Genomic DNA, 25,331 nt, shown 5'->3' on the forward strand with positions numbered 1-25,331 from the left:
TGTGAATGGGAGATTTAAGCCATGTGTTTGCGTTTGAAAATGCCTTTTGGTTGAATTCATGATACTGACTAGCGGTTACTGTCCCTCAAAAAGAAATTTAACTCTACACTGCTGTATATTTTGCGCTGCACACCACATAAGGAGAGATGTCAGAGTTAAAGGGCACGCAAACAGTGCTGCACCCTTTGAGCGCTCCATTATCCGCAGTCACACTTGATTTCTTAAACCAAACAAAAGACAATCGACTCTTGGTGATGTCATAACTCTTTGCTCTTCCTAGAAACAAAAAGAACAGAATCGCAACAGCCAGTGGTTAGAATAGCAAACAATGTAGTACTTTGTAAATGAGTTTTTTAGTTTTTTAGATGGACATCTATGAAAGCATATTTCAAAGATATATCGATACATGGACATATTTTTCCCCCTAACTCTGTACTATTAATATTGTTGTGATGGAAATAGTGTCTTCTACACATTAACAGCATACAGAACGTCGCGTGTCAAACTCAATTCCCTGTGGCTCGAACGTCTAAAGCAAATGAAGTGTCCATGCCATGTTTCTTAGCAAATTGATTTGTTCTTTGGGCAGAAAACATAAACCCAAATTTTATACTGATTTTCTTGACTTTTTCCTATTACAAGCAATTTCCCCCCCACCAAATCTTTTCTTAATATAAAATGAACAGTAGTATCTGTTACAGCTCAAACTCGCACCAGAAATCGATGTTCGCTGTTCGAGTTGACGTTAACACGCCAGTACCCAATGAACTCAAATCAGTTACTTATTGGACTTTCCCCCCCCAAAACGATTCATAGTCCAACAAATGAAAAATCCAATCTTTGGAAGGTCAGGGACATTACGGAATTCTTAACATAACTCAGCTCAGCTCGACTTTATTTATAAATGGGAAACTGGGGAAAAAGGAAGAGGAAAGATAAATTGGAAACATTTTAAATGGATCTTTGCGTGCAAAAATGCACGTTAGTCTCACTCCCATCTGTACCTGACCCAGAGTTCTGTTTCCGGACAGTCGAACACCCAATTTTCCCTCAAATCAGGATAAATAAATCCATATAAGTGGGCTAAGGATATCTACAGTCAATTAGAGAGCCGAGAGTTGGACGTAGTGGGCTGGAAACAAGAATGATTGAATGATCCAGAACAGGGAAGCCAAACCGTGGTAGGAGTGGTGTCACAGGAGGATTGTGGGGAGCGAGCTAAGCGTATGCACGTTACACACTTTGGGCGGGTCACATTGACTCTTTGAAAATTGGTCTGGCCACCTCATCCACCTTTTCCCCTCTTGAATTACTTACAGATGGGCCAAATGTTGAAGCTGGAACGCCTTCAAGGGCTTCTCTCGTCTGGGTGTGTGTGAAGGCACTGAGAGGGAACAGGGGGAAGAGGGGTGGGCAAGAGGGGAGGTGATGTGAAATTGCCACCCCAATCCTCAATAAAGGACCGATGGGATTACTTTGAAAAATCCCCCTTCTTGTTCTTGACGGCTAGCGGCAACACGCGGGCAATGCCTTGTGGCCCACCGGCTCCGCTCTGCTACCCAACCTGTCAAAGGCGAGGCATGCCCGTCCTCGCTTGGTGCCCTGTGGTTTTTCCCCTCGTCCTAGACCTGCTCCAGCTGCAGTCCGCGGGGACGGATCCATCTCTGCCACTTTCTTAAAAGGCCCCTGCAGCTCTCAGCTCCAGCCGGTGTGGAGCAGGCTACTTTCTGTGCAATACTCGAGCGATCTATCAAATATTGTAAAGGGGAAGCTAGCCGTTGCTAGCCTCATTGGTTCACTGGTTAGCCGGGCTGTCCCGCCTCGAGATGGTTCGATCTTTGGCTTTCTGCGTACTGTCGAGTTAGCATGCTCTCAGTGCGCTTGTAGAGTTACTCGGCAGATACTAGATAATATTTAATCCTTAATCCTTTAATCCTCTACCACAAGTGGCGGAGGATTCTTGCCTATTGCGTCCACACAAAGTTGTCACTTACAATCCTGTTTGTATCCGCTCACACTGTTTACACAATCACACTTTTAGCAGCGTTTTATCACGGAAATTAGTACGTACAGGGCACCGTTGCCCTAACAGTTTTATAGACTCACTTTGTTTTGCCATGATAGGGACTAGTATTCTCAAGGTTTACAAGGTTTTAAAGACTAACTCGGTCAGTTTTATAGACTCACTTTGTCTTACAGTTTTAAAGACTCACTCTGTCTTACAGTTTTAAAGACTAACCGTCTTACAGTTTTAAAGACTAACTCTGTCTTACAGTTTTAAAGACTCATTCTGTCTTACCGTTTTAAAGACTAACTCTGTCTTACAGTTTTAAAGACTAACTCTGTCTTACAGTTTTAAAGACTAACTGTCTTATAGTTTTAAAGACTCACTCTGTTTTACAGTTTTAAAGACTAACTCTGTCTTACAGTTTTAAAGACTAACCGTCTTACAGTTTTAAAGACTAACTCTGTCTTACAGTTTTAAAGACTAACTCTGTCTTACAGTTTTAAAGACTCATTCTGTCTTACCGTTTTAAAGATTAACTCTGTCTTACAGTTTTAAAGACTAACTCTGTCAGTTTTATGGACTCACTCTGTCTTACAGTTTTAAAGACTAACTCTGTCTTACAGTTTTAAAGACTGTCTTACAGTTTTAAAGACTCACTCTGTCTTACAGTTTTAAAGACTAACTCTGTCTTACAGTTTTAAAGACTCACTCTGTCTTACAGTTTTAAAGACTAACCGTCTTACAGTTTTAAAGACTAACTGTCAATTTTATACACTCACTCTGTCTTACAGTTTTAAAGACTAACTCTGTCTTACAGTTTTAAAGACTCACTCTGTCTTACAGTTTTAAAGACTAACTGTCAGTTTTATAGAATCACTCTGTCTTACAGTTTTAAAGATTAACTCTGTCTTACAATTTTAAAGACTAACTCTTACAGTTTTAAAGACTAACTCTGTCTGTTTTATAGACTCACTCTGTCTTACAGTTTTAAAGACTAACTCTGTCAGTTTTATAGACTCACTCTTTCTTACAGTTTTATTAAATTAAATCCTGAGTTCTGAGTAAAAGGACTAAGAAGGACAGTGTGCATTTCACTTTATTTGCCGTCATCAACTGGCTGAAAGGCTTAGCATCATTTCTCGTTCTTTGTCAGCTACAAATTCCGATTTCTTTACGATTCAAGTTGGCGAGAACTGGGACACGCTGCTTCCTGGAATTGTGTACAGATGGAGTCACGTATTATCACGGTGCAATGGGAGGTGATCAGGATCTCCACCTCCAGCATCCTCACCTCCAAGATATTCTGAGACAACCCACCCAGACATCTCCTGCAATAAGTGGTTCGCATAGCCAAAGAAATTGTTGAGCAAGAATCTCATCTGCATGCTCGTTCGCTCATCGGGTGGTCAACCGAGCTCAGTTCTTCATGACCGTTTTCGCGCGTCCTAATTGGCTCACGGTCCCAATCACGGAGTCACTCACGTCAGGATTTGTGATCGTAAATATCGAACAGGTTTAACATTTACGATTGTCGGCAGTGACCGTTTACGAGCAGATCAGGGGAGGAAAACATTTAATAAACCTCCCGTGCCACTCGATGATCGCTCAAAATAATCTTTCAGGGACAACTTGGGTCTTTGCTGACTCTGATTGGAAGGGAGGAGTCGATTGTGAGCGCGTAGCCTGCTTTACCTCAGCATGACTCGAAACTGATATTCTCCCACCCGCGCACAAAAAACATTTTCAATCCGATCTTTCCTCGCCGTTCCTCATGTACGTCACTATGTAACACGGCTCGCAACACGCTTACGTGAAGAGTAAAACCGAGAGGAGCACATGCCGGTCTCTCTGTTTGCGGCCGCTGCTTGGCTGCGAGAAACAACACAGACACCTACTCGATTACTCCCGCCATCTTTCTGACTGTCTGAATTTTCATAAATGACCCTTCGGCCCCCTCTTTTCTCATTCAGACACACGTTTCCCCCCCCTCTTGGTTTTGCTCTCTTGTGGAAAACCATGTCTGCTTTAGTGCTTTGCATTCCTGTGGTTTGACTGGCACTTCCTGCCATGAGCGAGAAGTACGGCTGTAGAAAGGAACATTCCTTCAAACCTTGTCGATTTTTCACCACTGTTTTTCTACCTCTCACGTTCCCCTTGCGTTTATGATTCGGATGAAAATGTCCCAGTTTGCATTGTAATGAAAAACCTATGGGGAAAAAAATGTAAGTATTGAATGCGGTACTTCTCCAAATAGCTTTTGGTCAAGTGGTGTTTTTTTTTTTTTGTTCGTACCTCTGTTTTAAGGAATGTGTTCAAAACTCAAACAGGTAAATAGTATCAGCCATTTTGATGTTAGAAAGACATTTTTCTAGTTGACTTAATATAACCATCAGTTCAATTTGTCTTGTAATTTGGAGACATTTATTCATGAGTAACTAGTATCTACTATCATGTGTTTTCACTCACAGAGGCAGCACTTCATCAGCATCAGTTAGCATCAGCAAAACAACTGTCAAACAAAGAACTCGCCGCCCTCATGTCAACAACTTCCCTGTACATTCGAGTATGTTGTAGATATCAGAAACGGATGCTGATATCGCTCTTAGCTAGCAGCTCTACTAACCAATTGGCTTTGACATAAAAGTACTTCGGTGTAGTTCCGCGCTCCAATTGGCGGAATCTCTTCTCCTAGCCAAGCTTCCAAGACATGAGCAGGAAAAACTCAAGTGGGGGCAGAACTATGTAAATTAGCCTCACTGTTACATCACTTACTGACAGACACAATTCAGGGAATAGGCAGCTCAAGACTTACTTGCTTGTTTGATTTCACATTTGGCAGCCATCATAGTCAATTTTCCATAATATGTTCCTTTCCATCCAAAAGTTTCCAATGGATGGATAGCCATAAAACGCAGTAAAAAAAAAAAAATAGGGGAACAAAAATCCAGACGTGCACGATATAATCACACAGGATAATTCAGCGGTAGACAACCATCAGCGCTGGTGTGCAAAAGTGAGTACTGCTGGTGTCACGGGAATGAGTTGGGGAAAAGAAATGCATGACACAACACCACAGAAATTGTTGAAAATGACTTTTAGCCACAGGGACCGGCAAACAGAAACCAGTAGACAGAAGTTTGAACCGATTACGAGGAAAATGTCAATTCTTTGCAATAATATGTTATATGTGTCTTCACTAGTGTAAACAAGGCATTCTGATAAATATTGCGTTTGTGGAATAAGAGTTAATCCACCCGTTTTTGTCCATCTCAGGAGGCGGCCATTTTGCCACTTCTATCGACAGAAAATGACATCACAGTTGCTCAGGGCTCAGGTAACGACTAATCACAGCTGGCCTGTTTTCTGAAGCTGAGCCGTGATTGGTCGGTACCTTAGCCCTGAGTAGTTGTGATGTCATTCTCAGTTGACAGAAGTGGCAAAATGGCCGCCTCCTGAGATGGACAAAAACGGGTGGATTTTGCTTGTTAAAGAGAATTTTCGCTTTGACCACCCCTTTAAGTAGTGGGTGATTGCTAATTTGAAGCACCTGCTGCGCCCAGGTGAGCAGAGTGGCCAACGAGATGAATGGGGCAGTGGAGAGGCGAATGGAAAAATAACAGCGAGCACATGCTTTCTTACTTTTGACCAGCATATTTGTCAACTTTTCCAAAGAACAGGCTGAAAAAGAATGAATTCAAGAATTCAAGAGAGTAAATGAGATAGTATGAGTAAGGACCAAATGTGTACAAATCAAATAATGGCTTGTCCTCACAATAAACCCGCTGTTAAAAAAAAAAAAAATGCTTTGCAGATTTAGAATACTTCTTTGTAGTCAACTTCATATAAATCAGGTCAAAATAAGTTATAATACAAATGTATGGTAGTAAAACGAACCAGGGGGAAGCGTGTATGTGCGTATGCGTGCACACGTTCTGGTGTCCAGGAATAACAGGTAAATATTACTAAAATGAATAAAGTTCCCCGTACATGCTTATTGTGGAAGTGGGCCAAGCTGCCTTCTTGAACTGTGTGTCTTATTTGTTTTGCAGCCAACTTTTGAAGACGTTAGGTGGAAGCAAGGCAGGCAGCTGTCACAGTGTGAGTTCCCCAACTTCGTCTGTAGGAAGAAAAATAGGCATGGGTAAGTTATGGCCTACCTGCGATTGTGTCAGTTAACTTGGGGAGAGAAAACAACCCAGCATTTATCCGTACAATAATTATAGGCAAGCAAAAACAATAAGTACTACATTCTTAAAACTGCTGGGTTCAAAGTAACCCCAATTCTGCTCTTCAGTCGCTGGAGACTCCGCCCACCAACATTAACCCAAGGAAAAACCAAAACAAATAATCTATCAAAGCAGAGGACACTCTTGAAGAAAACACAGTACAAAAATAACAAACCAAAACATTTACATAAATTTGTTTGTCACCTGCCCTGCGACTGGCTGGCGACCAGTTCGGGGTGTAGTCTGCCTTTGCCCATTGACGGCTGGGATAGGCTCCAGCAACTCCCCGCGACCCTATATAGGATAAGCGGTTTGGAAGATGACATGACATGACATGTTTGTCACCTGCCCTGTGATTGGCTGGTGACCGGTCCAGGCTAATGGGCCCTGCCTCTCGTCCAAAGTCAACTGGCACAGGCTCCAGCTCTGCCATATAGAAAATGGACGGATGCTTTGAGCCTTTTGTGGCTCTCACATGTCAAGTAAAATCATTTTCGTGCCTTAAAGCGGAAGTCAACCCAAACATATTTTTTTCAGGAATATGTTCTATGCAAGCCCACTAGTTGAAACAAGGCATTGTGATAAATATTGCGTTTGTGGAGTAAGAGTTAATCCACTCGTTTTTAGCTAGCTCAGGGGGCGGCCATTTTGTCACTTCTGTTGACTGAAAATGACATCACAACTGCTCAGGTAACAACCAATCACAGCTCACCTGTTTTCGGAAGATGAGCCACGATTGGTCGTTAATGACAAAATGGCCACCCCCTGAGATGGCGGGTGGATTTTGCTGCTCAACTTGTATTCCACAAACGCAAAATTAATCAGAATGCCACGTTTCAACTAGTGGGCCTGCTGGGAACATATTCTTGAAAAAAATATGTTTGGGTTGATTTCCCCATTAAAAGAAAAAAGGATGTTAGCTGGTGAGAAAACAAATATTTGAAAACGCCATTGACAATATTCTAAAAAAGCATGCAAGAGTTGCGGTGTGTATTTCTAAGCCCGCTGTTCCTGTCAGTGCTGGCGTTTTTTTCCTCCGCACTTACAGGAATTCAGTAGACACTCACACAGTGTAACCTCACAAACGTGAATCCGAATCTCATGTGGTTAAACCTTCCCGAAACTCAAGTTAGGTGAATGTCCCTCATCCATGCGAAAGGTCAACAAGAAAAGCCTGGATGGAAAAAAACACTGACAGAAATGTGCTTCATAGTTGCCCTCGGGAGATTTGTTTGTGTGTGTGTGTGTGTGTGTGTGTGCGTGCGTCTGTTCTCAAATATTTGTGCACTTGTACGCTTCAAATTGAGAGGTATAAAACATGCAAATTAGACTGCGGATTGACTATTCTGAGTAATTTTCACTTTGTAGCTGGATAGAGACTACTGTAGTAAAATGCAGGCACAGATAGGGTGGCAAATCGAGCACAAATCTGGAATTGGTGGAAAATATGGAATTCTTACATGTATGCTTGCTCTGCATTTGTGCTGTTTAGAGCTGCAAAATAATTTTGAGTGTCAAGAACAGTTAATTCAACGCAGGTTTTGCGACGCTATGTTTCTAAATTTTGGAACAGCATTAGCTAATGTGTGCGGTGTCCCGGAGGAGTGTGTGCTTTGCGCACCCTGATCCATAATAGCTGGCAGCTGCGTGGCAAAATAAAAAAACGGATTAAGACGTCCCATATTTCAATGAAGTAAGGATATGTGACACCTCGAAACATTGTTTTTCAATTCTTAATAAATGTGCGGGAGCCAATCACCTTGATTTGCCGCCTTTAATTTAGTTGATTTCAGTCATGCCGTGTGCAGCTGACCTAAACATGACTAGTTTGAATAAAAAATTATTACCTACCAGGTTACCATAACAACCAATTATGTAGGTAGTAGTGCACATTGCACGGTTTTTGAATTTTTTTAAATTTTATTTATTTATTTTTTTTACTGGAGCTTTACCTGCCCTGATAGGCCTCTGGCCCTTCAGACCACATGCTGACCGACTGCAAAAAAAATAAAAATAAAATAAAATTGAAAAAGTAGTCCAGGATGTAGTCTGAATTCTCCCGAAATTCAGCTGGGATATGCGCCAGCAACCTGTATCCCTGATAACCTCAATTTATAGTCTTCCTTTCACCCTAAACAGGATAAGCACTGTAGAAATTGGATGAATAGTTTGATTGTGCAGTACATTCAGAGTGAGTGCATGGTATAGGATTTATAATGACCTAGAATTAACTAGTAGGTGGTTTCCTTAAAAAAACATGCAACAGGCAGCTTCATGTTGACTTTTTAGAAAAACATTTATGACGTATCAACACAATAAAGAAGGTCTGGCTGGGCTTAAACATAAACACTTGTTTTATCTTTGGAAAATGATGTTTGAGAGAGAATTTCCTTATGGGTATGCAACTTTCTGGGTCATCAGATTGGTACCATTGCCAAATGCGCTGATTGGAATGGTTACATAGAGTCAAAAATGATAATGCAATCGGTGGTACTCTTCTCTGCTGGCATCGGTAGCAAGAAGAAGAAATGAAAACATACTTGTGGAGTTGATAATGTGGGCCATCCACAGCTCGCTCTTTGTTTCCTATTGGTGGTCTTATTGGTCTTACTGGTCTACAAATCACTGAATGGCTAAGGTCCTGAATACAAGAAGGAAATGCTAATGAACGATAACCAAGTAGGGCTCTAATGTATGCAGACTAGAGATGGCCCGAGATGCTCTTTTCAGGGCCGATACCAATTGTTAGTAGTCAAGAAGGCCGATAACCGATACTTGGAGCCGCTATTAATTTTTAGTTAAAAGGAAAATATTTACATCAAAATCTACAAAAATAAATAAAACTCTTACCTTTGTTGATATATAAGCATAAGTTATTGACATTTTTTAATGATTTTTATTATGTTTTTTTTTTTTTTTTAATTATTACTCTAAATTTTTGACAATATACACCATTGTTATAAAATGCTAATAAAAAGTTCCGGGAGCACCCCAGGGTCCTCAGCATGTCTTATAAAGTTTTCTATAGTAAATGAAGTCCTCCAAAATTTCAAAATAACAGAAATGTTAACCTTTCATAGCTATTTTTTTTTTTTTTTTCCAACACAGTTTTAAATTAATTTATCGGCCATCAGATTTATAAAAAAAAAAAAAAAAAGATATTCGTCCAAATAGCAAATATCGGCGCCGATAGTCGCCCCGGCTGGTAATCGGTCTATCCCTAATTGCAGACCCGGGTCAATTAGTGGAGCCCAAAATTCAAAGCAAACATGGCGAAGCAGCATTTAGCTGTTGTGCAGCATTTAGCTGTTGTGCAGCACACAAATAGAATACGATGCCAATAGAAGTGAAGTCATGCTCTCAAGCCCAGTTTAAAAATTATGCTTTTTTTTCTCTCATGCCTACAATTGAGCTCTTTTAAAAAACTATTTTTAAAAAATCATTTTGTTCTACTGTACATTCTTTTAGTAATCCCCACACTCTCGTCCCATGGGCAAAGGAAGTTAGATGATGAGACAAGACATGACAATCTGTCACAGACAAACTGAAACAATGGAGGGAAAAAAACCATCATGAGAAGAAATTTGTCATGCTATGAAAATAAGTTTCCTTTTTTTTTTTTTTTTTTTTTTTTTTTTTTGCACATCAGTAACTATTTGCAGACTTCAATAGAAAAAAGTTCAGGTTTAGCTGAAGTCTCTCCAAAGGGGGCACAATTATGCCAGTACCCCTTTCAAGCAATTCGGTCACTGATTGCAGTACTTACTACACAGTATATATGGGATGTCAGGAATTCCAGTCAAAATAATAGTGTCAAGTCGAGAAGAGATTGAAGCAGGTGGAGTGTATGCAAACAAGCATTTAAGCACAGCTGGTACACAGTGTTCTGACACCAACGTAGGTTGGATGCAGAAAAACAGCGAGAACGGGAAGAGACAAATTTGCAGTCTGGCTAAGCGTGTAAGGAATGCAGCAGACTTAAACAACATCCTGAGTGAACAGAGGAGGAGGGTACCACTGTGGTTCCATCCAGGGTGCTATTTTTAGCCATCCACCTCACCTCATTAAAGACAAGGCGTTTTTGTAACCCCAGTAGGTCTCCCGCTGGCCAAAAATTGAGAAAAATATGCAACGTGCTGCGGTCAGCTCTCTGAGACTAAAAATGTATAACGGTGAGAATTTGAGGAGTATGCGAGTAATCTCAACCTCTGTCGCTCTGCTACACTGTTAATTTTAAAATTTTAAATATAGAGAGGAACATCAGGTAAGTGGGTCTTAATTCTTGACTCGGGGACTCCTGTGTGCAGTTTGCAGGTTGACCCTCGTGATTGTCTGACTTTTCTGGCACCCCCAAAATATGAATGTTAGGTTCATTGTAATCTCTAAATCATCCTAGTGTGAATGTGAAAGTAATTTCTTTGAAATACTTACTTCATGTAAACATCTGATGTGTATTCTTCTTTTATTAAATGTTGCAAAAAGTCGAAGAACATACGTAGGGTACTTTTTTTGGGGGTGCGGGGGGTTACTATTTTTTTGTGGTGTTTTTTTTGGGTCTGGATTATTTTAGTCTTTAACAAACAGTCCAATACTATTTTAACATTTACAGGTAATTCTCAACATTGCATCTGGAAATACAAGTAATATTAACAATTCAATTTTTAAATACTAATGTGATCAGCAGAGTCAGTCATACACTACCTAATTCACAATGTATCATATTCAGTCATCCAGAAATACAATAAACACAAAATAGGGACAATAAAATCTGTAAACCAACTCTGGATCTTTTCCAACTTACTGCTTTTCTTAAATTCCTAGGATTGAATGGCTGGACTGTGAAAAGACGAGTAAAGTCATCAATGGCAGTGAATGAGTTCAGACAATTTCTTACGCGTCTTTCTTTTGCAATTAAGGGGATTCTCCCATCTAGACCCGTGATTCGGTGAAGTCTGAGTGTGGCCCTAATGTCCGGATCGCAAAGTTTTCCTTAGATGTAAATTCCAGAGGGATCCATTTGGAAAATATGTTACACTAAATGTGAAATGAAATCGTGGATCAGGAAGTCATACTGTTCCTCACCAGTGACGTGTGCCCAGCTCATCTACGGGCTACTTTGAAGGAGCATGTGTTTTTTCATTCACTTTTTCATAAATCCAATGAAAGCAATTCAATCAGAATATATAATTTGAATCAGGTGTGCTGCAGCAGTGAGAGATGGAAAAGCGGTCCTTGAGGACCGGAGTTGGACATTCCTGATCCAAAGCATTCGAGAGCGCTACCGCTAATGCCCACCTGGTGCTGCAAACGAGCCAACAGAATAATGTGGTCCACCGTATAAAACGCTGCAGTCAGGTCCCACAAAACAAGACACACATAGTCTCTCGGATCATTAGCCAGGAGGATGTCATCAAAAACTCGTAACAGGGCTGATTCTGTGCTATGCGGCATCTTAAAACCGAACTGGAAAACCTAAACCAAACCTTGATGTGATTTTCATCCCAAAAAGATTTCAGCTGAGTGTGACCACTTTTTCCAGGTTTTTTTTTTTTTTTTTAATAAAAGGCAGCTTGGAATGGGGCTAAAATTTGACAGCACACCAAGGCCTCATGCGATATGACATGCCACCTTTTAAAGCGGAAGTAAACCCAAACATATTTTTTTAAGAGCATGTTCTATGCAGGCCCACTAACACAGCATTCTGATTAGTATTGTGTTTGTGGAATATGAGTTAAGCAACAAAACCCACCCGTTTTTAGCCATCTGTAGGGGCGGCCATTTTGTCACCTCTGTCGACTGAGAGTGACATCGCAGTTGCTCAGGGCTCAGGTAACGACCAATCATAGCTCAGCTTCAGAAAACAAATGAGCCGTGATTGGTCGTTATCTGAGCCCCGAGGGTGTGTGATGTCATTTTCAGTCGACAGAGGTGACAAAATGGCCGCCACTACAATGGCTAAAAACGGGTGGATTTTGTTGCTTAACTCATATTTCATATGAATAATAATGCCTTTTTTCAAGCAGTGGGTCTGCATAGAACATATTCTTGAAAACAAATAGGTTTGGGTTGACTTCCCCTTTAAAGTAAGTTACACCACATAAGTAATCAAAAAGGTAAATAAAAAAAGTAACACGCTCATCTAATTCCATACCAAAGTCTGCTAAAGCTTGACAGAAAGGACCAGGATGCTGTTATTTGGTGATTAGGAAAACAAAACGGAGCTGTGGAGAACTGAAGAGAGGGTTAATAGGCCAACCAGAGCAGACTTTAAAACAACAAGCATCAGGATAAAACCAAAGATTACAGTTGAACTCATGTCTGGGAGAGCACATATGGTTATATCACCTCAGCACAACCTAAATCCCACTGTGCCAACTTTTGCACTTTCGAGCTCACGTTTTTTCCCCTTTTTACTGCAAATCCAGTTTTAAAGCCCTTTTGGTTCGTAATCAACTGAATAATATTGACATAAATTTGGAGGGGAAGTTCAAAGAGCTGGTCTAGTTCTTGAGAAACGAAATCGGATCCATGATGAATGAGGTGTTTTCCTCCACCGGATGGCAAAATGTGGGGACACCAGTGTGCGTGGGTGTGTGTGGCGGGGGCATAGGGCAGAAATAGAGGCTATAAAAACACCGGCTTTGTTGTTCTTTTGATTTTCATCACCGTCATCAACATCAGTGTCTACATAGAACAAGATATGATGTTTTGCCTGGCTGTTAAAAACATCCATTCTTGAGGTAGAGACCACTAGTGTGCCCTCTATTTTTACATGCAATTTTTATTTGAGCCAGACAAGGATTGCATAAGCCACGCGTATAACTTTTCAGAGCAGCTACAGTATGACACCATATTCTGGAATCATTCTTAGCTCAGTGATTCTGACATTTGGACTTTTTTTGTGTGTGTGTGTGAATGCCGAAAGGGCCGAACACATGTTATTCCTATTTTTCTTCTGTCCCTTATTTTGGACATGCAACTACTTCCACAAAATAATAATTCAAAAATAATAATTCATCCAAAAGACGCACTTCTAATTTCAGCATATTTAAAAAATTCACGCCTTGCAGCAGGGGCGGAGCCAGAACGTGGCTAATGGGCGGGCCTGGAAAAATCAGGGTGGGCCTGAATATTTCTCTCACTGAGCACAATCCTACTGTCCTGAAACATCATATATTCAAATAAAATATATATTTTGTATATTCCAATAAAATGACAAACTGAATAATATGAAGTTCGGATCTTCCTTAGACAACCACAATTATGCCATTCTTAATATTCAATAAAATAAAAAAACACAATGAAACACAAATTCAAAAATAATTAACCAAAAATTTAAAAGTATATATTTTTTCATGAATCTCACTGGCTGGGCAGTCTGTCAATTTGGGTGGGCCTGTGCACACCCAGGCCCACCCATTGCTCCGCCCCTGCCATGCAGGCTATTATTTTTCTCATTACGAAAATTTGCGGTTATCTTTAAAGTCAGCATTTTCAACTGAAATTTCTCCATTAATTCCTAAAGGGACATTGAACATAACAGAGTCACATCGTTCTCATTTGAAATTCAGAATAGTCAGCTCATTCAATTCACCTTAGAAACAATTTTAAACTTGCCAAAAATTCGCAGTGATAAAAAAAATTCAACATTTTCACCACTAAAATTCACCCCAGCCCCCCCCAAAAAAATCATTTTAATTTACAATGACATATTCAACAAAACCGATTCACATCATCGTTACCATTTAAAATTCATAACATTCGGCAGATTTAATTCACCTTAGTAACGATTTTCAACATGCCAATACCCAAATTTCTCCATTCCACAAAAACAAATCCCCATTCATTTCCATTCCGCATCTTTTAATATCATTATGAATCGTTCAATTTCACGCCACATCATTCATCATAATACCATGTGTTTCCATATTTTCTCATTTAGCATTTTAGCATTCACAAGAATCCAATTGCTTTCATTCTAATGAAAGACAGTGCTTTTCAACTCAGGTTGAAAAAGACAAAGTGCTGATCAAAGTGCTGGATCCAAGGTCCGACTTTCCTGTCGGAAAATATTTTTCTCAAGCTCCAATGCCACAGCTATATGATGAATTCTGAGGAAAGCTGGAGACTGATCTTAAAGATGTGAAATACTTTGCAACTGCAATTGACCTTTGGTGGAGTCACACATCTGAGCCATATTTGAGCTTCACGATGGATTACGTTGACAAGGTGTGGGCGTTTCAAAGCACAGGCTTGCAGACGGTGTATTTTCCGGTGGACCACATTGCCGAAACAATCAATCAGTGGTTGGCGGATGCACTGGAATCGTGGGGCCCTAGCGAACAGGTGTGCCTCACATCCATGGTTATTATAGTTAACACGAACAAAAACAAGCTAAGGTACCACTGGCGAAAGCCTAGCTAGCACTATTGGGAGTTGTAACACACTTTGAGAATCGGTGGTCTATAATATTTCAGAGTAGTCAGGTTAAAGAGACCGCAGCCCGGAGAAAGCGGGAATGACTTCTACACACCAGTAGTGGCTCCGTTTACATAGACAAAATGTCTTTAATCCGATCAGAGTTCGGATTAAAATTCTACTCGAGGCATTGTTGTCATGGACACTAAAAATATTGATCTGATTAGGATTTGCATGTTCATGCATCACACTTTTGATTGCAACAAATTATTTGACATGCACAGATTGACCAAATATAGTCGTGCTCCGTCCATTTCTACTTTAAACATTAACGTTATTTCACGTATTTTTCCCGTTTGAGCTGTTACATCGAGTTAAAACTTCCTAACGGAGCTCCAAATGTACCAATTCAGTCTTGCGCCCGTCAAGAGAAACGCATATACTGATGTCACAGACATGCGTGGTAAAGACGCTTTGTTCCGAAATGTCGGAATAAGTGTTTTCACGCGCGCCGATCGAATCAACAATCAACAAAACCACCTCTCTCATTCAGAAAATCTGGATCGGAATTGGTTTGACCGGGTCAGAATATTCCGAATGGGATGTGTACACTGAGCATTTTTATTATGATCAGGCATTAAATCAGAGTAAATGTGTCCATGTATACGTAGCCACTGTTTTACCGCACAAGCAGATCACGACTAACTATGCAATGTAACTGATTTAAAATGTATTTATTTTTATTTTTTTAACCAAATCTCACAATGTAAAAGCAGAGGAGCAACAATATGCAGCAATTTATTTTAGAAGTAGTAGGCGTACTAGTGGTCATAATTTCAATGGTTGTATTATATGAGTATTTTGTCACATAATGTACTGTTGAATTGTTGCATGTTACCCATCCATGAGACCCAGCGCACTCTTGATCAATAGAACTGACTAAAATTAATCTAAAATACACGTTTTTGATTGATGGAAGGGGAAAGTAAACTTCACACAGATTAACTTCTGGTGATGGCATTCTCTTGTTGATTTGTTCAATTGATGACAATGAGGATCGTGCTGAATTTAATGTGCGATTGAAATTTGTTTTAATCCCCAACTTTTTTACGGGTGCCTGCCAGGAGGTTTTGTGCCCAAATTCTCTGATCTTACAAATGTGTTCCAGCCAACTAAATAGCAGTCCATTTCCAGCTGAAAAAAAAAAACAGCCCAGAAGCATGATGCTGTCACCACCATGCCTCACTGTGGCTCTGATGTTTTTTCTGGTATTTTTGTGCCAGAAATACCTTTTGAAATGATGGCCAGTAAGTTCCTCTTGGATCTTATTAACTCAACCCATGCGTCTGTGAGACTCGGTGTATGTTTTTGCCAAAATACGTCCAGCTTGAATGTTTTTCTTTATAAGAAAACGCTTCCGTCTGACCACTCGACTCTCCCGCCAGAATCACACAAGAAGTTGCTGTCACAGAAAGTATACAATCAGTACTTGCCAGAAATTCTTGCAGCTGCCTCCATGTTGCTGAAGGCCTCTTGGCAGCTCCCTTGACCAGCTTTCACTTGTGTGCCACATTTTCCCTACTTGTTGATGACGGTCTTCACAGTGGACCGTAGTATAGCCAATGCCCTAGTAATTATTTATAAACTTTATTCGGACTGATACCTTTCGAAAAAATTAGCTCTTTTTAGACTATGGCTTCTATAGTTAAATGCATTCATCGCTCCATTTCTCCAAAATTATTTTCTCTCCAGGAAAGGCAATTGAGGACATATTCTGATTTGCAACAGTGTAGCCATTCAAACTAATCTCATAACATTAGATTTACAATAACCAATAAAATAATAAAATAAACTTAAAACAAATGGGTTACATGTATTATTTGATTTTTTAAAAAATGTGTACCGGTAAACATGTGGCGAAGGCTCTCCGTAACATCAACTAACAACCCAGGCTAAATTCAACTCCTCCCTGACATATAAAAAGATTTTAGTGTCTTAGTCGAGATTAACAGTGGATATAAAGTCTCTAAGCCCCTGTTAAATTGCCCAGATTGCGTCACAAGAAAATGAGACCAAGATAAATAATAATGTAAATAAGAAAAAATAATAATTTAAAAACTGTTTACGTGTACTGCTCAATTGAAAATGGTTGGTCTTGGTCTCATTTCTTTATAACCTAACATTTTGCCGACACATGACATACGCATGTGTACAGTTATTGAACATCTACTATATAGTTGTGTAGATTATACATTTGAATTTTTAAATTCTTTTTATTAGTCTTAAAAAAAAACTTCATTAAAAAAATTTCTTTGTATCTGCGTTCTGCATTATAAACTAATATTGCTTTATGCTAATTGTATCCATTTTTAATTCATTTGAACAGATGGAAAGAAAGCTCAAATCAAAAGACCGGGCTTTATATTCCAGCAAGAAAAATTGCTCAATGTAATCAGCTTGTCCAGTCCAACCACACATGTAGTAGCACTCCACCCTCCTGGGTCACGGGCTAATCTGGCTCTAATAACACTGGTCCGGGCTTTAACAGGTGAAGTCATGGCGCAGGAAATACGAGTCAGCTGAGATAAAAAAGAATGATGTAAGGTCATGACCCAGACTGGGTTTTGCTTCTCAGCTGGTGGTTTAGCAAGTAAGACAGCCGCCCCCGTGCACTGTCAAGGATTGGAAAATGAATGATTCACGATGATTTGGAGTCCCAAACACAGACTGTGCAAAACTCTTAGACCACCATGAGGTTTGATGTTTTAGACTTGACTAACGTAAAATCCTTCTTGCACCATATCTGTGATTGTTTATCCATCTGCTAGCAGGTCTCTTCTTGGTTCGTCGGCGGGGCTTGATATTATGGACCCTGTTTTTGTTCCCATCGCAAGTCTAGTGCAAAGTCTAACAGTGCGCATGGGTGGAGTTTTCTTTCTTTTGGTATTTTGTTGGACTTTGCACAGGTAGAAATGGGCCTTTGTACCACATTGTGGGATGGAAATAGCCTTATCCTGGCTAATCATAGCGGCATCCATCATTTGCATGAAAATCGGGGCGGTCGGAGCGCAGTGGGCCCGAGGTCGGCATACTGTGGAAACAGAAATAGACTCGCTGGGGTAGGTCCATGACATTGGCAGGTAAACTGCAAGATCCCCCCTTGCGGATGATTTAGTCGGCCGTCCATGTAAAGTGGGCAATTGGAGACCGCCTCTAGCCATATTTGTATATTCCAGATCTGTAATTTATATTCCAATCCTCAACAAATGACTTTACTGTATAACTCATTCACTGCCATTGACGTATTTATTTGTCTTTTCGCAGTCCAGCCATTCAATCCCAGGAACTTGTTTACAGTGATCCCTCATTCATCGCGGTTAATTGGGGCACAGAACCCGCCGCGATAAGTGAAAACCGCGAAGTAGAGTCGGACTTAGGATTCTTATTATGATTATCATTTTATATGATATTTATTGTACAGTTTTATTTTGGGGGGGATTTGCGCCTCTGTTATGCTGTTGCGAACCCCCGACATCGTTCCCACACTTCTAAATACTTTTTACACAATCAATTTAACTTTAAAAATGCAAAATGAAGAATAAATACCAAGCTGCGGGCTGTGAGAAGAATTTTAGCTTCAACCGCGGCAGCGGACAATTACGACGGAACGTTCGCTAAAATCTACGTTAAAGTTTTAATTCTTATCATAAAATTGACTTACCTTAACTAAAATGCCGTAGTGGATTTTATCCAAAGGTACAATCCTGCACTTTAAAACGGTCATCGTCGTTGTGAAAGTAAAAACGTCTTCTTCTTTGTCTGCTTCTTCTTTTTCTTCCCTTTTTTGCCTCCTACTTCATTTAAAAAAGAAGCAGCAGAAGAAGAACAAGAAGAAGAAGCACGGCCGCCGAGTGAATTATGCCTTAACTTTCTCTCAATAACATCAAACATCCTTTGGATGAAATGCAACGCGGGATTGTAGTTAAGGTAAGCTGTTTTAAGACAACCTAAGACAAAACGAACAAACGCAGCGCAGCGCAGCTCCCGGCTGGCCAGCGGCACGGACGACTTATACATCGCCAAATAAAGTGTTTAAGTGTTTGTTAGTTTTGTCTTAGGTTGTCTTAAAACAGCTAAATCAACGGCACATTTGAATAGTGGACGAGACTAGCGAGCGGCTGCGGTGATGCGCACCCAGTCAGCTCACATATAGTACAGTGTGTCAAAAAAATAAAATCCACTTGTGCCCTCGTTGGTCGAGCTCGCGCTGGGAACCAGTCACCGCCTTTTATGCGTGCCTGCGGGTATGTACAAAGCCTCAGAGTCAACTCATATCTTCATATCAAACAATGCGTCTTTCTGCGATATAGCTGACGATATGGCTGTGTTGTTTCATATTTCATTTGTTGTGAATGCTTCTGAAAAATCCGCGATGCACCGAGGGCGGGAAAGTTGACGCGCGAGTGATCACTGGATATTTTTTTCACATTTTTTCAAATGCCCTAGCATTTAAAAGAGGGTCTGAAAATGTCTGGCGGTGAATGAGTTAAAGATGTTAGCATGACTGTTGCGGAAATGTTCTAAAACAACATTTTTTTCCAAAAAAGGCAACCAAGTTGCTTTTCAAAAAAAAAAATGTTTGTCTTTAGCCGTGCCGAATAATCAAATCAGAAATTCATCCAATCGTTGTTTGACAGATTTGTAGCATCAAAAAGTGGAAATGAATTCCCCGATACACGCCCTTTGCCAGCTGTGCACCAAAACGCGCCACCCCTCACTAAGTTTCATGAAAATCCGTTGCTTGTAGTTTTTGCAAAGTCCCCATACCTAACCAAATAACCAACGCCAATCAAAACATGCGCTGTCGCTTTCATGCTTGGCGGAGGGAATGAGAATGTTTTGATTCAATTCAAAGTCTTTTAAGACAACATGACTGACTCATGCATCGGAAGTTTGTGTGAATAAGAGCCTATTAAAGTTTGCTTCAGTGCTTTGGCTGAACAGAGCTAAGCCACAGCCAAAATCACCAAGCTGAGCTCCAATTCCAGTCAAACACCTTCACTCACTTCACTTGTTGTACTGTAACACAGGATGTAATTAACTCTGCATATCCTGCTGTGACCAACAATCTGTAGAGTCAGGTGGCTTGCTTCCCCTCCGGCGCATATGAACGCCAAAGGGAACGAGGTTAAGGAATCATTTCTCACCCCAAAATATGAAAGAAAGTGCCCTGTGACCTCTGACTGTGTAAAATGGCGGGGAGACCATTTATTCCGTCAGGGGGATCATTTATGATTTGTTAGTCTACTTTAAGGTGAACGAACAAAAACAGGATAACATCAAGCTGACCTTGCGAAAGTAGAAAAAGATTCAAACTCTAATAGTCTCTGGAAAATGTATTGTCATTTGTCACAAAGCAATTATTGACAGTGTCGAGGTGCATTTAAATGTGTGTGGACTGACAAAAGCAACCTCAGCTACCTCAGACATTTTAGCTCATAGGAATGTTCTGATTAAGAGCAATAATCCATGAATGTTCCTCGTCACCTTTGACTTAAGTTTCTTAAAGCGGAAGTCAACCCAAACATATTTTTTTCTAGAATATTTTCCCAGCAGGCTCACTAGTTGAAACTCGGCATTCGGATTAATTTTGAGTTTGTGGAATATAAATTAAGCAGCACTCGTTTTTATCCATCTCTGGGGGCGACCATTTTGTCTTCTGTCAACTGAAAATGACATCACAACTGCTCACAATGACCAATCACGGCTGACCTGTTTTCGGAATCTGAGCTGTTATTGGTCGTTGTGAGCAGTTGTGATGTCATTTTCAGTCGACAGAATACAAAATGGCCGCCCCCCCCAGAGATGGATAAAAACGAGTTGGTTAACACTTATTCCACAAAGGCAATATTTATCAGAATGCCTTGTTTCAACTAGTGGGCTTGCATAGAACATATTCTTTGGAAAAAAAAAAATGTTTGCGTTGACTTCCCCTTTAAATGTAAATAATGTTATTAATTTGGAAAAAGGAAAATAATACCTGGAAGTTTAAAGTGGATTTTCTGCAAAATGACGATGCTAAAATTTAAGAAGACGGAATGCATTGGCTACAACTGTGATTCTTTTCCGGTGGGTCGCGGACCTTGAATGGGTGGGAAATAAAACATGACAGCGGGTTCAGACTGTACCAATGTTTTGAGGTTAGAAATGGCAATGAGCTAGCTTGCGCAGTGGCGTAAGAATACGTGCTCACGTGGCACATAAAGGCACCCTCAGTTGCGGCTGTGTTCATTGTTTTCCATTGGATTGTCTTACATTGAAGTATTTTCATAGAAATACATCATGTAAATATCACTTTACTCTTTTATTACTTTGTAGCCGATTTAGTACATATGGAAGCAAAAAATTGAACACCCCATGTCCAGTGACATATGCAAAGTGTATCCCTTGTTGGACTTCACTTTTATTTGGAAAATAGCATTGTTTTGGCTTTTCTAAAAATAATAAATCGAGGACAAGATGAGTGAAATTTTGTGACCATATTTTGTGCAATTCATCCATTCAATTGTGATGGCAAATTTCACTTTTTTCTTTTTTGTACATGCCCATGTGTAGCCTACTTTTCGGTCAAACTCAGGGTTAGGTATATGTCTAAAGGCTATTTTTGAACATTTTACGTTCGTTGTTGTTCGCTTCTGTAAAAGTGGGTCACGACTTTTGCGAAAATTGAAGAATGCGGGTGCCAGGGGGACAACGTTTGAGGACCACTGGGCTAGAACAAGGATTAAATGTACAGCTCAGGCATAGGGATGAATGACGCAAAGCGTGAGGGAGGTGTGGGGGTGGCGGATCGCAAATTCGGAAGGAAATGGAGCATGAATGTATGCATGTTTGACTGGCAGATGGAGAATATGTTGACGCATTAACAGTGCTCAAACTCAGACTTACTGACCTGCATGTGATGGAAATATAAAGGTCACTAGGCCAAAATGTATAAATATTTATTTTACTAGAGTGATACCTTTCAACTCAAAAGCCCTAAAGGTTGTAAAAAGAGGCATTCTGAAAACTATTATTCCACAAAAAAACTTGTCAGTACACATTTTATTTTACTCGCGCTCATTTCAGTCAATATCAAAGGGTTAGATCAGGGATAGGCAATTGTCGGCTTGTGGGTCACAGACGGCCCGCAACCACACTAGGTGGCCCTCGATTTGATTTTTGAAAGTTAAAATGTTTACTTTAGCTGACTGGTTGTCCGATGTAATAACAGTGACAGATATAGCTCACCGGTGCCCTTACTCCAACACTTAAGTTATGCGTCAAAGTTGCCACTACCACATTGATCTAAAAAGTAAACAAACAACAGAACCATCGACAGTTCGTTTGAATTCCACTACAAGTTCATAAATGTGTGTACTCCTAAAACAATTCATATATTCAACACTTAATAGTTTTACAAACGCGTACGATGGCTTGCATCCGGGATAAGTTATACGGGTACAGTATAGTTATACAGGCGGATTATGCGGATTAATTTGGGGATTTTGAATAATATGCAGGACAAACATAGTACAATATTAAATAATAAGATCTTAAGTGATTGGATTTTTGTGAATGTGCACAAAGGGGCATATTCTCCCATAGTCAATTACTTCCGCGTGTTTCTTGCGCACTTTGAAGACGCGCCGATTCTCCCATTTACTTCTGACACACCCACCATACGTAACTTGGATTTTGAAATTAACTTGGGCTGTGGACCCGGAAACTTATCGCCAGCGGCGTGTGTGTGTGTGTGTGTGTGAAGGAAAGTGTGTTTTTGCATTCATTTTTTAATACTTCCAATAAAAGCAATTGAATCAGAATACCGTGCTTATAACGGACAATTTGGGGACGGTACGGACAACCCTAAAAAAATATATATAATTTAGGGCCTATTATTCCGATGATTGTGTGATGGGTGCTTCAACTGCAGGTCGCAGCAGCATGTGTAAATGCTCGTCACAGGTGAAGAAAGAAGTCCACTGGCCCTGATCATTTTTTTTTTTCACTATAACGTTGTGATTCGTGCGTCATTGTACTGTGGTAGGGACACGTATACCGCCGGTGGGCATCCAGTGATTGTATATTGGATAGGTGTGCCCCCCGAGAATGCGGACTGCCAGATTTCACTGTCTCCACCCATAGTGCTTACATTTCATGAATTTGCTTAACTGACACAAGTCGATGGCAAAATCTGCACAGGCCAAAAAGTGCGTAGCAGCACGTCTTTTCTGACTTAAGCTCCCGGGAGAATATTCCCCCAATGTGAATTCTTGCACTTAATGTTGGTTTGCTTCTCAACAGTTTTGTGCCATCTTTGTATGGGACTTTTTATTGCATGAAAAAGAGCTCTTTGCACAGGGGAGAAAAAAAAATCACAGTATGTGGTTAGTTTTTTGTTTCAAAGTCTTCGTATACCGCAAATGTACCATTGTTACAGTTTTTCTCGATTGCGAAGACACATTTCTGGGAAGCTGATTTCCTTTTCTGTTAACTGTGAACACAGAACCTAGTTTTCAAACTACACTCACGACAGGCCAGACTCTTCTTGCAAAACCAAAATTTCACCTCAAAACATTTTAATCAGTGCCCAAAATTGAGCTCTCACCTCAAATCAGTTCAATCTGTGCTCAAAACTGAACTTTGTTGACAAATCATGCCCCTAACTAAATCCAAATTAAAAAGAATACTGAGCCGTCATAAGCACTATGTTGAAAAAGTAGAAAACCAATACTCAGGACATGAAGCTGTCCAAATTGTTTATTCTTCCACGGATTGGGCCCTACTGGTTCCCTCATATCATATCATCTGCTGCAAGTGTGATCGATTTTGAATTGTTGTGTTAAACTGATGACACTTGTGTTTTAGCTGTGTTTGACTTTTGTGCTCACCATTTATGCAGCACAGTTGCGTCACAATAAAACTGCGCTAGCAAATTGTGTCCGAACAAAGTGCTTATGGTTTTGCCAAGAGTGACTAAATCAATCAGGGCTTGAGGCAACTGAGCATTTGGTTAAGACAAGAGGGTTGGGGGGGGAGGCGCACAATTAATCGGGGGTTCGGGAGGCGGTCCCCAAGTGCCTAAGGCGCTAATTGGCTTTCGCTATGTTGAGACTCTAGTGCATGACTAGTGTGCCTTGTTCATAGGGAATGAAGGGCGCCACTTTGAATGGTCAAGATTAAAGTCGGACGTGATCACACCCACAGCGGCGCAGCCCTAGCAGATATGCCGACTCGTCCTCGACTGCAAAATTATCAATATCATTATAGAGAGGCAAGCCATGGACTGCACAATGTTTACGCTAGTCCCAAATACAGCACTTTTAATCTTTTATTGAAGATCATAACAAATAAACTGACACAGCAGAATACATGACACATGAGAAAATTCATTCATTCATTCACTTTGAGGTTCAGAGATGAGCTGGAATCTGTCATGACTGACTTCGGGCAGTAGGCAGCATATTCAACCCAAATAAATAGACAAAATAGATACAAACATATATAAAGTTGATGATACAGAAAACAGCATTGATCAGTTAATCCATTATCAGTACCATCACTTTTCTTATACAACATTCACTTCAGGGATTGTTTTGGCAAAATTTTCTCTGCTTCCATGAAAAATCATACAAAACCAAATCTCCTTTGGATAGAGATTGTTTGGAGAGTGTTACCTTGATGACAGTTAAAAATGTAGGACGCGAACGCATTTTGCCTGTTGTGCAGTTAATAAGGGTTTGATTTCATTTCTTATGACAAAATGCGTTGAACAGATTGAAATTGCTCAAGGACATCCAATGCTTATGAGGGCGGAATATTTTACAGGACAACAATACTCAGTCTGTTTGTTTAGCGTTCGGTAGGAGAAGCTCACGCCTGTGTGAGAAAGAACACAAGGGTGATTTATGATAGGTCAAACCCGGTGCTGTGCCAGGTGGATGTACGTCATTCAGAAGGCATCAAGTCAGCTGTCTGGCATGGCAGCTATTAGTTAGCGCTCAGAACCACAGGGGATTATGCAATGTTTGTGGCAGGAGAAAAGAGACAAATAACATGTAATAATGTGGTTAGTGTGGTGAGACGGCTTCCTAGTACACATAATAAGGATGCAAGACGTCCATAAATTGGTTTATTTGGATTCATTAATACTGAAGCCCCATTAATAAGCATGTCACTTTAAAAGGAAGTATTTGGTTCAGTCCTTGGATTAAGGGGGAAACACACAAGTGCTACTTCCAAGTTCTGTTCTTTGTTGTATTATAAAGTTTAGACTTCAAAACCGACGTCATCGGTACAGCACTGAAGATGTTCTCAAAACATCACACGCAGCTGTAAGTCAAAGGGTGTTACAATAGAATCCAGGAAGAGCGCCTGCCGGGTAGCAGAAGCGGGAAAACATTAGATGGGAAGACCGGAACAAAGGCATCCAAATGTCAAAGGTCAATGACGAGAAGGAAATGGATCAAAGAGGACCTCCGGGTTTGTGGACAGGCACCGGAGGCGCCGTCTAATGCATCCATATCATCAAGCGAGCAACCATCCATCACAACTTCCTCCTCCAGATCTTTTGTAACGGCTCACACACATTCTCTTAATTCCTTCTGGGTTTTCCGGGTTTAATCCTCGTGTAGTGG

At 40.4% G+C, this 25,331-nt stretch overlaps 1 protein-coding gene across 3 annotated transcripts in view; it reads left to right on the forward strand.

The window, feature by feature from the left end:
* The window catches only part of ccn2b (cellular communication network factor 2b), a 41,570-nt gene that overhangs the window by 9,220 nt on the left and 7,019 nt on the right, over nucleotides 1–25,331 (forward strand). For 2 of the 3 annotated variants that reach the window (XM_086014347.1, XM_086014349.1), the window contains exons 1-2: nucleotides 5,829–5,960; nucleotides 6,058–6,106. In XM_086014347.1, coding sequence (XP_085870473.1) covers nucleotides 5,926–5,960; nucleotides 6,058–6,106 — 84 coding nt within the window. In that variant the 5' untranslated portion in view covers nucleotides 5,829–5,925. Of the gene's footprint in view, nucleotides 1–5,828; nucleotides 5,961–6,057; nucleotides 6,150–25,331 lie in introns of those variants that run through there. The other variant, XM_086014348.1, reaches the window with a different exon arrangement.

Source organism: Filicampus tigris, chromosome 18 (genome assembly GCF_054856515.1).
Source record: "Filicampus tigris isolate MCC_2025a chromosome 18, RoL_Ftig_1.0, whole genome shotgun sequence".
Taxonomy (NCBI): domain Eukaryota; kingdom Metazoa; phylum Chordata; class Actinopteri; order Syngnathiformes; family Syngnathidae; genus Filicampus; species Filicampus tigris.